Source organism: Pinus tabuliformis, chromosome 4_1 (assembly GCF_031772625.1).
Source record: "Pinus tabuliformis cultivar Carrire ecotype Pingquan chromosome 4_1, CPIR1, whole genome shotgun sequence".
NCBI classification, from domain to species: Eukaryota; Viridiplantae; Streptophyta; class Pinopsida; order Pinales; family Pinaceae; genus Pinus; species Pinus tabuliformis.
The window spans coordinates 234,217,657-234,233,947 of record NC_142303.1 but is presented as its reverse complement, the minus strand read 5'-3'; the positions used below and the strand labels follow the sequence as shown (position 1 = coordinate 234,233,947).

The following is a 16,291-nucleotide window of genomic DNA, read 5'->3' as shown; positions in this document are numbered from 1 at the left end:
ACCATTGAAGTTTAGCATCAACAACGTCCACGCATGCTCAAGTCCTCCTCCTTCAAGAATACCCTTTATGGAATAATTTATCATCCCAAGTATTCTTACAATGGTTAATTCTTTGTAGACTCAACCGATGCCTCAAGTGTCTCCACCAAGGCACCTTCTTCACTACAACCATCATCCAACTCCAAGGTGCCTCGCTTCTATCCCATTTGTTAGGTCACTCCTCATAGACATATCCCATATTATTTCCAAAGGTACATGCCCCATAACATGTCAAAGTCAAGTCCACATAGTCCTTGACTTCATCTCCTCAAAGAACTAGAAATCGTTTAATACCACCATTAATATGAAGTCTTCATCAGTCACATTGGTGAAAAAGAACTCGTATCATCCTACATAACAAAATATATTACCTGATTCTCTTCATCATCATGAGGTTCCTCCATGGGAAAACCTCCATCTTCCTTCCATGTCTACAAATAGCTTGAATCTGGCCCAACATTGGTAGGTTTCATTCCACCATGTTCTTCCCCTTTCAAATTCAACTTCACAATACCCATTCTATACTTGGTTTAATGAAAAAATTCCTCTTCATGGCTAGTAGCTTCAACTTGATCAACCCAACAATAAAGGTGAAGGAGTTCCCTATCAACCTTCTCTTGAAGTACGTCAACTTTTTTCCACAATTTTGTCTTCTCTTTCCTCATGTGACGCAAATCCTTTATGACCTACGCAAGTCTCAAATGGCCTTGTTGCAATCTTCTCCAAGAATTAACTTCTTGAAAACCTATTATCCCGTTGTCTAACTTTCAACCAAGTCCCTTTTCAACGAACTTTGATTCTTCATCATAGCCTTGATCACAACTCTTACAGTAGTGGCCATCCTGCCACTTCCTTTACCTCAAGCAGAATATTTCCAAAGATTCAACTTGGTGCTCTGTTATGAAACCAACTCAAGGAAAGATAGAAAAGATAGATCAACGCCTTAGAATTCAGCCTCTTCGAGGGGGCAACCTCCTTTACATTACATAAATGAACAATTCTTGGATGAAACAAATGAAAAGACCTCCTTTCTATATATAGGAGTCTAAGGGGTCATAACATAATCAGAGCCGACATAACAATAATAATGTAAGGGCACAATAATAACAATAGTGGGCTTCTATGGGGCACAATAGTAACAATATGGGCACTACATGGGTACATCAATATAATAACTGGGTTATACTAATAACAATAAGGGGTTACACTAGCAGTATAGGGGCCTAACATGCCCCTCTCCTTAAAAAAGTGTTGTCCTCAACGCTTGAGTAGTTCTTGATGCTTCTGTATAAAATTCTTGTCCTCCCATGTGGAATATTCAGCGGGTAAGTTCTTCCACTTGATGAGATACTCTGAAATTGATCGATTTCGTAGCTGTCAGGTTCTTGTTTCTGTGACTGCTCCAGGTTCCAACATGATTTTTCCTTCCTCTTCAATTTCTGGCAATATTGTTTGAATTTGGATCTTTTGCAACTTTTGAATAAGTGGCCACACTTCTTCATCCTTCTTCCATTCATCCCTTGCTTCGTTTATCCAATTTGGTTGAATAATATAAATAGCACAAAACAATGCTTCCACATCCTCATCCTTGAAGAGTCTTCCCATTCGGTAAGGTCGCCATTTTTTAAGTGCATGTAGTATTGCCAACATTTCCTTCTCATAAATAGCTTGCTTGAGATGTAGCAGTAAAAATACCCAATCACCTACATCAAAACATTTTTCACTACGATGTTGATCTACCTGTTGTTTCGTTTGATTTTGCACCGAAGTGGCATTATCCTCTAAAAGTTGGAGAACTTGTTGTTGATGCTCGATGTGATCTTTCACTGCTTGAACCTTTTTCTTCTTGATATGTCCTTCTATCTCTAGAGTTTGAGGAGTGGTAATTTCTTCCAATCCTTTACAAGATATGGTCGAATTCATTTCTTGATGCTCGATGTGATCTTTCACTTCTTGAACATTTTTCTTCTTGATACGTCCTTCTATCTTGATAGTTTGAGCAGTGGTAATTTCGAACAATGAATTACAAGATATGGTTGGATTCATTTCTTCTTTCTCAATGTGATCTTTCACTTCTTGCACATTTTTCTTCTTGATATGTCCTTCTATCTTGAGAGTTTGAGGAGTGGTAATTCTTGCTAATGCTTTACAAGATATGGTCTGATTCATTTCTTCTTTCTCTGAGGTGGGGTCTTGGCGTATATCTTCTTCTTTTGATGTTTCTTGATCCTTTTCTTCCTCCTCTTCATATTCTATGTAAAATAATTTCTTCTCAGCACACTTATGACCTTTAGTGCATTCGCTATCACAATTGTAACAAAGCCATTTTTCTCTTTTTTCTTCCAATTATTGTGGTGTAACCCTTGTAGGTTGTGGAAGGCTAGGAGAAACAACACTTCCATCTTTATAGTTGTGAGGGGTACGCTTCCTGGTTTCCATAATTTTGCTTTCCAATATGTCACAAAGCCCTTTTACTCTTTCCAATTGTTGTGGTGTTGCTCTAAAGAAGGTGTTGCTCTTTGTATCCTCATAATGTGCTATCATTTCCTCCGTGAAAATTGACCACGTAACAAGTTGTTTATGAGAACAAAGCCCTTCGTACTATAAAAATTGATCTGGTTCTAAATATGAAGATGCAATACATACCTTTTGTAACAATTGTACACCATGTAGATGAAAATATTGCTCCGTCTGAAGTATCCAATTTACCGGATCCTTGCCATCAAACTTCCTCATCTTGCTTTTTTTTGATTTTAGGAGCTCGATCTTGAAACGACTGTAACTCTGTACTTTCAGATCTTTAAGTTCTAAAATTGTGACCTATAGTAGCCCTCTGTGTCCTCTTTCCAATGCCACAAGTCTGATCCAAATTTGATTCTCTAAGAAAGAGTTATGCACAATCTCCCAAGATGACCTGATTATATACCTTTCCAGAAGAGGGAAATTGTATGAAGTGCCATGTGTCACTGTTTCGACCTTTGGATCTGAAAAATACATACAGGAAACTACAGTCCGTCCTCTTTCTGTACCTTCTTACGAAATTTCAATCCGATCCCCAGAGAGAAAGTTATGATGATTTTCCCCAGGTCACCTATTTGGAATGTAATTTAGGAGTTTGCAAAAGGTCCAACTTCCTCATATCATATCTCCACAAATATAGCGCGAAAAGCTCTGAAATTTGCACCCGAGGTTCAGCGCGATTTCTTCTCAAATGGGTTTTTTTTGCAACTTCTAAAACATTGCAGAAAAAAAAGTTATAGCGAAAATGCCATGATGACCTGTTTGGAGCAGTGAAATCCTAGAATCCAAAGCTCTGATACCAAATGTTATGAAACCAGCTCAAGAAAAGATAGAAAAGATAGATCAACGCCTTAGAATTCAGCCTATTCGAGGGGGCAACCTCCTTTACATTACATAAATGAACAATTCTTGGATGATACAAATGAAAAGACCTCCTTTCTATATATAGGAGTCTAAGGGCTCATAACATAATTAGAGCCGACATAACAATAATAATGTAAGGGCACAATAATAGCAATAGTGGGCTTCTATGGGGCACAATAGTAACAATATGGGCACTACATGGGTACATCAATATAATAAGTGGGTTATACTAATAACAATAAGGGGTTACACTAGTAGTATAGGGGCCTAACATGCTCCCACTTAGACAACCAAGGACGTGCGACACTAGCACGTTTTTGTTGCAAGGCACACAACTACTTACTTCCAAACTATGCCTCTTGCCTATGTGTCTTTGAAACGATCATTATTAACTCGTGAAATTAGCTTTCAAACAAATTCAACACAATATCCCTTAAATTTATCTTTCAACACAATGTCTATTTTTCCAATTCAGTTTACTTCATTCACATTCATTCAACTTGCAATATGAACAATTTCAATAATAAACAATAATATAACTTCAACAATACAACATGAACATAAACGTACAAGTGCATATCAATTTACATGGGAGGGGGAACCCTCAACAAAAAAATCTCCTTTACTTCAATTACTTCAAATTTACAAAGGCATGCATTGGACCAAGCCCCCGTCGACTTGCTGTCATAAGGTAGCACAACTTCAAAATTTCAGCAGCCAAGGTTGGGCTGAACCCCAAAGGCTTGTTGCCACAGCACTTGGGGAAAATTCAACAAATATGTAATAGACAAATTATGGGTGGCCTAAGGCTTTGCCCTTACAAGCCAACAAAAACCCAACATAAATCTACATGATTTGACCAACTCATCCAAGGAAAGCACATACTTTGTCGTGAAACTTTTCTTTTTCATCTCGTTCATTGCCTTCTTCATTTATACTTTAGATTCACTTGTCTTATGTTTTACAACTTCATTGGTTGTTTCTTACCGCATGTATGACCTTGTATATATACAAGTATTTTCTTATGGTTGGGCAGCCATGCCCCTTCAGCCAACCCTCACTCTTCCTTCAAAGTTAACATACATTACTTGCCACCCACGCCCTTGGTTTACTTCATGCACACGACATGCTTGTAGCATGGGCATGTTTCCCAACACCTAACCTTTGTGTGGGAACACGTTGGCCACCTCAGTTTTCCTTTGCTAGATGCAATTGCACCAAGGCATTCAAATTCGGTTCTTTGGCATCTACGCATGTCATTCTGGTGCCCAAATTTCCCTTCATCATGGGTATGCCATGGCATGGAACCCCTTACACGCTTCCCATCATGCATGATTCACCCATGTCATCACATAGGCATCCTTGCCTTCGCAAGCTGCCCAAATTGGCAAGACTGTTGCACAACTTGTCGCATGACCCCACCAATGTTTGGTTTTTCACCATTTCAAGTCGTCATGGCTTGTCTAAACCATATTCAGGTGCACCTTCATGCGTGCTCAAGCCCAAGGCCCTAACAAAGGCTCTCAAATATGGGGGTTTCTATGCCTCCCCACCTACCCCCTCCCCTCATGACCCCCTATTATGCACCACAAATTTTACAACATGTGGGGATTGTTATGCAAAGAATATAACACATACCCAACACCTGTACATAAGAAGGATACATGCTACATGGTTTACACACTAATGCATGTAGGCCTAACTCAACAAGGCTTTACGAAACACGTGGAGAGAAAAGCTTCCTTATGGCTAAGTTTTACATCTGAGACTAAAAAATTGGGGCATTAGATACAATGGATCATGCACCCTCTCACATATTTACATCATCTTAAATAAGGTACAAAAAGCATTCAAAACATTCTACAACAACATAAAGGTTTCCATCACTCTTTCTAGCAATCATATGATGAAAATATAAACTTTTCTCATCACCATCATTTTTGTTACATTTCAACTAAAATATATGGAAAAAAACCATACAGTCATGTAAATAAGATCAATAATATACCATTCATTCATCATTCTTTTAAAACTCCACCATCTCATAAATTTTAACATTATCTTATAAAATAATAATTATCTCAACCCCCTAGTCTTCATTTCTTAGCATTTAATAAAACCATTTTTGAATAAAGGTATGATTTCTTCTTTTCACTAAGAAGTATAATCTTCTTCCCTTTTCATTTGAACTTTTTATATAAACCAACACTTGCAATCAAATTTAAAATAAAAATAAATAATTGCATTTTCTTTTAATGACAATGGGCCACATTTCCCATTTTAAGGAGCATTGAGATGCTTAAATATATAAACGAATATTAAAAAAGAATATAGTTGTGCACATGATTTTCATTGATTAAACCGAAAAGTTCATTTTACAAACCACTCAACCGATCTCATCATTTTCCTTTTTTCCTTGAATTTATCTCCACAGCTCTTTACGAAATCATTGCGACATGCATGAAATCCAACTCCTTTTCCTTGGATCATCGCTGCTCTATACTTTTCTACTCAACCGATCTCATCATCTTCCTTTTTTCCTTGAATTTATCTCGACAGGCCTTTTACGATAAGCCTTCAATTTCAAGGTCGTACCTTCAAACTTCGAATTTTATTCGATTGGATATCCTGATGGCAAACGCGTGTGCCCTCCCTCCAACTATTCACTAACCCCGCGGCTCACTCTTCACGTTCTCTTTTTCTCAGCATCAACCTAACAATTCAACAGTGGAGCTCTCCTATTTGCAAGGAGCTCCACCACGTGCCTATATATCCTTGTAGATCTCTCCAAATTCTCACAGAGATTTGTTCTCAAGTGATTCGTGCTTAAATGGATTGGACCAACAAATCTGATTAAATGAAGACAAATAATTAAGAGGAATTGAATGTATTGCACATCACACAACTTTGTATGCGCAATTCTGATGTACAACCAAGCATTGGTTTCGGCTTTTGATGGATCGATTTATTCCTTTCTTATGTCGAATTGGATCTAGATCCAAAAACATCTTATGCATATCCTTTTTAATGAATCATGTTACAATATAGAATACAACATACATCTTGATTGACAAACACTCTATTGCTAACACATAATTTTCAACGACCATTTTATTTTATTTTCTTAAGCTAAAGGCTATCCATAAAATATCATTTTCCGTGGTCTTTGGGCAAGGGGCTCAAGCACAGGGACCTACCTTGGTATGAAAACAAAAAACCCAAAAAAAGAAATAGCATGATATATCCAAACACACAAAAAGGTATTTATTAGATCCGATATATCTACTAAAAAAATCCCATATAGCTAGAAAGATAATGATAACGATATCTCTCTAAATACATTGTAACAATGCATTTCTCCAGGACTGAAATGCATATTATTTATAAGACTGCACTGCAGATTACTTACGCTTACCTTACAATCGAATGGATTTAACTGAGGTTGCCCTAACAATTACGTAAATGACACGAAAACACAACAGAATATATAGTCTTGCGGTCTCTAAATTTGTTTCGTTCTTCAAAAGCAAAACACTTGTCACTCATGTCCTATGTCTGCAGCGAAGGGCGCCTTTTGTATCCAAGCATCACCAGAAATGAAATTAACCACTGTGAAGTTTTGAGCATCAGAAGTGTTCATGGCGTGGTAGCCAGGCCATTGAACTCGCCCTGCAGTTCCTGCCCCTGGTCCTGAATTCATATATTCGCCATAATACAGTGTTGTCAAGGCAAAGTCCCCATCCCATTCTAGCCAACCTGCAGGATCGACGACATCATCCATATATGACTTCATATAAACTGTGCGAGAGTAATTTTTCCATGGCCTCCCCAGGAATGTCTGGTAAGAGCTCTTCGCCGGAGCGAGATCAGGCGCAGCAGAGACGGTGCAATTTTGTATAGAAATTCCAGTGTTTTGATTTGGATCGTCTCTTCCTTGAGCCGTGAAACAATTCTTTTGACTATCCATCGGTTTCCGGGCTAGGAGATTGCAGTTTTGAAACACGGCTGCAGCGTTGCCGAAGATAAAATCTGTTGGGTGCTTTTTCTGTCAAAATCCCAAAAACAGAATATAACATCACAGAACAGAGAACAATGCTCTGTTCTTCACACACAGGATCTTTAACACAGCGGAAGTTTAAAAGATTGTTTCTGAGAACAGAGTATAACATGCATAAACAGGGATCTGTATTCATTAAAAAAAATGAAAAGCCTGATACAATATTCTTCCTCTTCTGCTCAGAGGGATTCACCAAAAAAAAGAAAACACACACACACTACATTACAGTCTACGCTGCTACGTAAAACATTCACTTGCGCTGCTGCACTACACCTGTGTCACACACTATCACACCAAAAACTACAATGCACACACCTAACTTACATACAAAATCTGAATAGTTTTAATGAACAAAAATGGAGTCCCATACTGTGAACTGCTCGAGGCTGTCCTTCTCGTCCTCGGCTGAAAAGAGCATTAACTGTGGTCGCTGGAAATTCAATGTGCAGGAGCTTGAACACAACCTGCTTCCTTCTCGGCCATGCTGTAAATTGAAAGCTTCTGCCTGCTATGCTGTACTGTTCCATGCTCACTTTAACTGCCTCCGCGCCAATTCTCTGTTTCTCCGTATATTTGAAAACATACATAAGCGCTACAAAACACAAAAATTGCCTTTGGGTGGATTTCAATCATTATGCAGTTTGGCTTTGGAAACCCATCGGGTCCGATCCATCGAGTAGCGCACAAAATATGAAAAGCCATGCCCCATTGGTTTCCCCGATTGCGATATGCCGATCGCAATATCCGCCGATCCTTTACTTTTCTTCATATTTCGTTATATAACGAAAATACATTGAAAATGCTCTGTGGACTTGTAAGTTTATCAAAAACTATTTATAATGTTGTCGGGTCCGCTCCATCGCATCGCAACATTACTCATGTTAAAAGTCCCGACCCTATGACATTGCCGATAGCGATGTGCCGATGCGATATCGGCGATCACTCATCGCACAATAACAAAACCACTTTGTAAGTCCTCCGCTGCGACTTCGCCGATGCAATATCGGCGATCGCTCATCGGCGATATTTCATATCGCTGCCGCTGCCTGCCTCCGATGCTCCAACCCGCCGATATGCCGACTTGCCGATACGCCGATACGATCTAGACCGTTGATCGGTTAGATCTGACGGCTGAGGTTAAAGCGGATCTTTAAGCCTGCAAATTTATTTTTGAAGCGATTTTTTTTTTTGATCCTTGGTGAAACGCACGGTTTATTGTCCTCATGCTGTCGCATGGCTCAAGTGTTGCACAGTTGAAATTATATTTTCAACACTCCCCTTTAATTTCAACTGTTGGGCATTCAATCATACCCAAACACTTCCTCAAAAATTCAAAGCTTTTATGATCCAAAGGCTTTGTCAAAATATCTGCTACCTGTTCCTGAGTCCTGCAATGTTGCAAACTAATTTCTCCATTGCTTACCAATTCTCTGATATAATGAAACTGTGTATCAATGTGTTTCGTTCGTTTGTGAAACACAGAATTCTTGGACAATGCAATAGCTGAGCTATTGTCACAAAAAATCACTGTCGCTCTTGCCTGCTCTTGGCCTAAGCTCCTCAACATTCTTCTCATCCACACTGCTTGACATGCCGCTGCTGTAGCTGCCACGTACTCTGCTTCTGCTGTAGACAATGCCATAATTGGCTGTTTCTTGGAAGCCCATGAAATGGCTCCTGAACCCATATGAAAAACATAACCGGAAGTGCTTTTCCGATCATCCACACTTCCAGCCCAATTGCTATCAGTATATCCAACTAAATCTGAGCTTTCTGAAAAAGTATATAAGATGCCAAATCTTTTTGTACCTTTGACATACCTCAGAATTCTCTTTGCTGCCTGCCAATGTGCCTTTTTTGGTCTCTCCATGAATCTGGAAATTAAACTAACAGCAAACATTATGTCCGGCCTAGTTGCAGTTAAATACATAAGACTGCCAACTATGCTCTTATACAAGCTAGGATCAAAATCCTTGCTGCTGTCCTCTTTGCTGAGTTTTAATCCCATTACCGTGGGAGTGATTGCTGCTTTGCATTCTTGCATGTGGAATCTTTCCAATACTTCATTTACATATCTTGCTTGAGTGATAAAAATTCCTTTTTCATTTTGATCTACTTCTATTCCTAAGAAGTATCTCAACAAACCCATGTCAGTCATCTCAAATTCTTCTTTCATGACTGATTTAAAATTTTCAATGAGGTAGTCATCATTACTTGTAAAAATTACATCATCAACATACAAGACTACAATTAAAATTTTACCATCCTTTTCTTTGATGTAGACTGTGGGTTCTCCTTCACACTTGTCAAATTCATTTTCCAGTAGATAGGAATCTATTCTACTGTACCACGCTCTTGGCGCTTGCTTCAGCCCATAAAGTGCTTTCTTCAATCTGCAAACCTTGTGTTCTTGGCCTTTCTTCTCATACCCTGGAGGCTGCTCAATGTAGACATTTTCCTTTAACACTCCATTTAGGAATGCTGATTTCACGTCCATTTGGTAGACTTTCCATTTGTTTTGTGCTGCTATGGATAGCACTGCTCTCACGGTTTCCATTCTTGCAACCGGTGCGAAAGTCTCCTCATAATCTCTCCCATACTGTTGCTTGTATCCCTTGACAACAAGCCTTGCCTTGTGCCTTTCAATTTTGCCTTCAGCATTGTATTTGGTCTTATAGACCCATTTGACTCCAATAACTTCTTTATCTTTTGGTAGCTCAACCAAATCCCATGTCTTGTTTCTTTCTATGGCATTCATCTCCTCATCCATAGCTTCTATCCATTTCTTATCTTTTATAGCATCTTCGAAATGAATAGGATCATTCACATGACAATACAAAGCAAATAGGGAATTCATTCCTTCATTATAAATGTCACTTAAGTTTCTGAACTTCTTACCTCTTTCACTTGGTGTGCAAGTGCTTGAAGATGCACTTGAATCTCCTCCTTGTGGTGTGCTTGGAGAAGCACTCTCATTTCTCCTTGAGGGTGTCACTTGCTGTCCTTGTGTTGGCGCCGCTATTTGGAGATGTATTTCAGCCACCTCCTCATCATCTTCATCATGAGACAAACAGTTTTTAACATTCACTATTTTCTCTATGCTTCCATCCCAAGATTCCTCTTCAATGAACTGAACATCTCTGCTGACAAAAAACTTCTTGGTGGATGGGATATACAGCCTGTAAACTTTGGATTCCTCACTGTATCCAATGAAGATACATTTCTCCCCTTCGCTGTCCAACTTCCTCCTTAGCTGATCTGGAATGTGTGCATAAGCCACACATCCAAAAACTTTCATGTGGGTGACTCCTTGCTTTCTCCCACTCCATGTTTCTTCTGGCACTTGTTCATCACAGCTTTTGTAGGACACCTGTTCAAAATATATACAGCACAATTTACAGCTTCAGCCCAATAATCATTCGGCAAATGCTTTGCCTTCAACATGCTCCTTGCCATATCCATAATGGTCCTGTTCTTCCTTTCAGCAACTCCATTTTGCTGTGGGGTGTACCTTGCTGTAAACTGCTTGTGAATTCCACTTTCTCTGCAAAACCGTAGGAATTCCTTGGAGATATACTCACCTCCTCTGTCTGTTCTCAAAACTTTAATGTGCAGCCTGATTTGGTTTTCCACAAATGCCTTGAAATTTTGGAATTTCTCAAACACTTCACTTTTGTTTTTAAGGAAATATACCCAAGTTTTTCTTGTAAAGTCATCAATGAATGTTAGGAAATATTGGCTGCCAGCTAAAGATTGATTTTGTATCGGTCCACATAAATCTGAGTGGATGATCTCTAAGGGTGCCTTTGCCCTTATGCTTTTCCCTGATGGAAAACATTCTCTGTGTTGTTTCCCCAATATGCAACCTTCACACAGGCTGTTCGGTTTCTCTATCAATGGTAATCCTCTTACCATTCCTTTTCTGCTCAACAAGTTTAGACCTCCAAAATTGAGATGTCCAAATCTCAAATGCCACAACCAATTTTCATCCTTTGGCACGCTTTGGAAAGCCTCTTGGGTGACTGCTGCAATTTCTCCTTTATTTTTCAGATCTGCTCTTAGTCTAAGAGGGAACATCCTGTTCCTCGTCATCTTCACTTCAGCAATGTATCGCTTGCTAAGTGCTATATCCATGATGGTGCATACATCATTCTCAAAGAAAACATTGTAACCCTTTTGAACAAGCTGTCCAATACTCAAGAGGTTACATCTCATTCCAGGAACATAATAGACATCTGCTATGGTTTTCTTTTCACCTTGCTTTGTAAATATTTTAACTTCTCCTTTACCCATAACAGAAATTTTGCTATCAGTCCCAAGTGTGACTTGTGACTTCACACTTTGATCTAAAGCAGAAAACAGGGCTAAGTTCCCTGTCATATGGTTGCTACAACCGGAATCTAGAAACCATATATCTTCACTATTTGTTTCAGCCATATTACAAGCTAACAGCACATTATCTTGGCTGACATTTTCTCTAGTAATATTTGCATTTGATCTATTACTCACATCATGCTACTTCTTCCTACATTCACTGGCATAATGCCCATACTTTTTACAATAATAACATTGGACATTGGATTTTTCATACCTTTGTCCTTGAGCATGATGTTGTCCTCCTTGTTGGCTGCTGCCTTGACCTTGGTTCTGATTTGGATTGCAGCCTCTTCCTTGAGCATTTGCTGGACTGTTCCTTCCACCTCTGTTTTGGCTTCTGCCTCTTCCTCTCTTATTTCCTCTGCCTTGACCTCTTCCTCTTCCAAAGGACATCTGGGTCTTGAAGGCTTGCTCTAGAGATGAGTTTTCATTTCTACTCAACCTCTGTTCATGTGTAATCAGTGATGCATGAAGCTCATCAACTGAAAAGTTTGAGAGATCCTTTGTCTCTTCTATGGTGGTGACAATCACATGGAACCTTGAGGGTAAACACCTCAATAGTTTCTCCACAATCCTCCTTTCTTCAAGTGTCTCTCCATGAGATATTATTTGTGTGACCAGGCCAATTACGTGAGTGAAGAATGAGTCAATATTGTCTGACTCTTTCATGTTCAGATTCTCAAAATCTTTCCTCAACAACTGTAGCTTTGCTGTCTTCACTCTCTCCATTCCTTGATAGGCTATTTTAAGAGTTTGCCATACATCTTTGGATGTCTTAGCTACTACTAACCTTGGAAATACGCTTCCATGCACTGCCTGATACAAGAAGAAAAGGGCTTTTGAGTCCTTCTTCTTGTGGCTCTTTAACAAATCTTTCTCTCCCTGAGTTAAAGCATTGAACTCATTTTCATCTGCTGGTTGTTCAAAACCATCCTCAACTATTTCCCATAAGTCTTGGGAAGCAAACAATGCTTTCATTGTTATTGCCCAATAATCATAATTTTTGCCATCAAATAATGGGAGCTGCATACCCATACTATTGCTAGTGCTGGTGCTAGCCATTCTTACAATACTTGACTATGTATTAAAAATCACTGGTAAATACCTTGGATTCTTTTGCTTGAGACTTCGCTCTGCTGGAGAAGTTGCTGCAGTAAGAATCCTTCCTTCAGCTTCTTTGAACCCTTCAAAGAGCCTGAACTTGCTCTGATACCACTGTTGGGTGATTTTTCTGTCAAAATCCCAAAAACAGAATATAACATCACAGAACAGAGAACAATGCTCTGTTCTTCACACACAGGATCTTTAACACAGCGGAAGTTTAAAAGATTGTTTCTGAGAATAGAGTATAACATGCATAAACAAGGATCTGTATTCATTAAAAAAAATGAAAAGCCTGATACAATATTCTTCCTCTTCTGCTTAGAGGGATTCACCAAAAAAAAGAAAACACACACACACTACATTACAGTCTACGCTACTGCGTAAAACATTCACTTGCGCTGCTGCACTACACCTGTGTCACACACTATCACACCAAAAACTACAATGCACACACCTAACTTACATACAAAATCTGAATAGTTTTTAATGAACAAAAATGGAGTCCCATACTGTGAACTGCTCGAGGCTGTCCTTCTCGTCCTCGGCTGAAAAGAGCATTAACTGTGCTCGCTGGAAATTCAATGTGCAGGAGCTTGAACACAACCTGCTTCCTTCTCGGCCATGCTGTAAATTGAAAGCTTCCGCCTGCTATGCTGTACTGTTCCATGCTCACTTTAACTGCCTCCGCGCCAATTCTCTGTTTCTCCGTATATTTGAAAACATACATAAGCGCTGCAAAACACAAAAATTGCCTTTGGGTGGATTTCAATCATTATGCAGTTTGGCTTTGGAAACCCATCGGGTCCGATCCATCGGGTAGCGCACAAAATATGAAAAGCCATGCCCCATTGGTTTCCCCGATTGCGATATGCCGATCGCAATATCCGCCGATCCTTTACTTTTCTTCATATTTCGTTATATAACGAAAATACATTGAAAATGCTCTGAGCGCGGACTTGTAAGTTTATCAAAAACTATTTATAATGTTGTCGGGTCTGCTCCATCGCATCGCAACATTACTCATGTTAAAAGTCCCGACCCTATGACATTGCCGATAGCGGTGTGCCGATGCGATATCAGCGATCACTGATCGCACAATAACAAAACCACTTTGTAAGTCCTCCGCTGCGACTTCGCCGATGCAATATCGGCGATCGCTCATCGACGATATTTCATATCGCTGCCGCTGCCTGCCTCCGATGCTCCAACCCGCCGATATGCCAACTTGCCGATACGCCGATACGATCTAGACCGTTGATTGGTTAGATCTGACGGCTGAGGTTAAAGCGGATCTTTAAGCCTGCAAATTTATTTTTGAAGCGATTTTTTTTTTTTGATCCTTGGTGAAATGCACGGTTTATTGTCCTCATGCTGCCACATGGCTCAACTGTTGCACAATTGAAATTATATTTTCAACAAAATCAACTGTGCCGTAAAGGTTGCATTCCCTGTAGAACTGACGAAGTGAGTGTGCGTAGAGAGTATCTTGGTACCCTTTGAAGCTGCTGCAGTAGAATGTTGATAGATCCGACGCAACTCGGAGGGCGACAGCCTGATGTTTCTCCGCGCCCGCCATGTTCTCGAAAGTAATATCTTGAGCGATAAAGCATTGCCCAACTACAGCTGTAATCGCAATCATTTTCGGAGTGAGCACGACAGGAAAAGAAAGACTTACATTGAACGGTGGATTCCCACGCAAATTTGAAATTCAGAAATGGATTACCAAGGTTATATGAGGTGGCCCTCACCGAAAAAAGCAAAATAACAAATTAACCACAGAAATAAATGAGTAAAGCAACTTACCAACTGTTGCAGAGCGGTATGTGGTCCAGCTGTCCGCAACACTTCTATTGCTGGTGATAACAGTGGCATTTATGCCATCACCAACCAGCATAATATTTGTTTTGTATTTGGGCACCTCAATGTATTACTGGTAGACTCCCTCTGTAACATGTATCACATATCTATATGAACTTTTGTTTGGAGCAGTGTGCAGCGCGTCAGTAATTGTTGTATAATTACCACTACCGTCCTGAGCCACCGTAACGACATTGTCGGCTGCCTCGGAGGTTTGAAGCAGTCTCCTTCGGTCTGAAGCAGAAAACCATGAAGCGAATCCATCATTGACGGATCCATAATGTGAAGGAAAGATGCCATCATCTACATCAACCTGATTGCCAGGCTCATGACTCGTTGGATTGGAGAACAGACGTCGGTTGTGCACAGGAGGATTCTTGGAATGTTTGCCAACGACAGAAATCCTTTTGACAAGAGCCAAAGAATTGCTCACAACTCGGGAGATATTATGCACACTCTTAGTCAATATATTTTGCGGGTTTTCGCTCGCCTCTTGAAGACTTTCGACGCAGGTAGCCTGATTACTAAGAGCTGCACTAAGCCATGTCTGAGTATCAACTTCCTGCTTCCATTTCAAAGAACCAGCAGTAACATTTGACAGAGACATGCTCAGGTGGTCCAACGTTAGATCGTTTAACTGCATACAATCTTCAAGGGCACTCAGTTGTCTTCCTTTGAATCCCCGCCGTCCCAGACGAGAAATTTTTTGAGACACTTTCTGTGCTTCGATAACGCTTAGCTTGATGGCCATCCTGGCGAGATCAGTCGAATTTGCTCGCAATGATCCCGGAAACACGCTCGCCATTGTCGAAACACAGAATTTTGGATCCGACGTCACGTCGCAGGCAGATTTGGGAGAAACGTAATGCGGCGATTCGTCGCTTTCAATTTGAACAAACATAAAACATATGATAAAGAAAATTGAAACTGCAAACCTAAATCTAAAAGCCATTGCAGAATTCCCTCGTCTACTTTTAACTTCACTGCAATTGGACTGCTCTATCAGACTCTCAAACACTTATGTATATATCAGCTGGGGATGATGTTGGAACAAATAACCTAGACGAACTTCAGCAGCTCCAGCCCAACCAGCTCCAGCTCAATACATGAATGTAGGTTTCAAGTTTCCGCATCATACAATGATGTTATGTTGATGTTTGTAATGCGCAATCGATGGCGAAAATTTTGAGTTCAGGTCATTCAATGATTAAATGGATTGCAGAGCACAATGTTATCAGTGTCTTAGGGTGCAGAGTCTCCAGAATTCTGAAAATGTCGGTGTGGAGGAGTCCAGATAGATGGCCGACATACACAAAAATCTCGTATTGACCTAATTGACACCAATCTACAACTTTACCATTTTAGAAACTGTATGCCACGACTTTATCCTACCTCCTAAAATGTCGACCTCCGAGTCTCCAAAATCCAAAATCCGGATCCAAAAATGTGAGGAAAAGGGAGTCTGAATGAGTG

The 16,291-nt window shown here is 39.9% G+C and overlaps 1 protein-coding gene and 1 pseudogene across 1 annotated transcript; both read right to left on the bottom strand.

Moving 5' to 3' along the window:
• Window positions 1-6,961: 6,961 nt before the first annotated feature.
• LOC149175111 (pectinesterase pseudogene) lies at window positions 6,962-14,870 on the bottom strand (annotated as a pseudogene).
• An 18-nt stretch (window positions 14,871-14,888) lies between these two features.
• Window positions 14,889-15,623, bottom strand: LOC149175110 (pectinesterase/pectinesterase inhibitor U1-like). Its single transcript, XM_089421048.1, has one exon. It carries the CDS (start codon window positions 15,621-15,623, stop codon window positions 14,889-14,891), a length of 735 nt encoding a protein of 244 aa, XP_089277174.1.
• Window positions 15,624-16,291: the final 668 nt, after the last annotated feature.

Excerpts from the sequence above, each read along its gene's own strand:
- LOC149175110 (XM_089421048.1), bottom strand. The coding sequence starts at position 15,623 with ATGGCGAGCGTGTTTCCGGGATCATTGCGAGCAAATTCGACTGATCTC.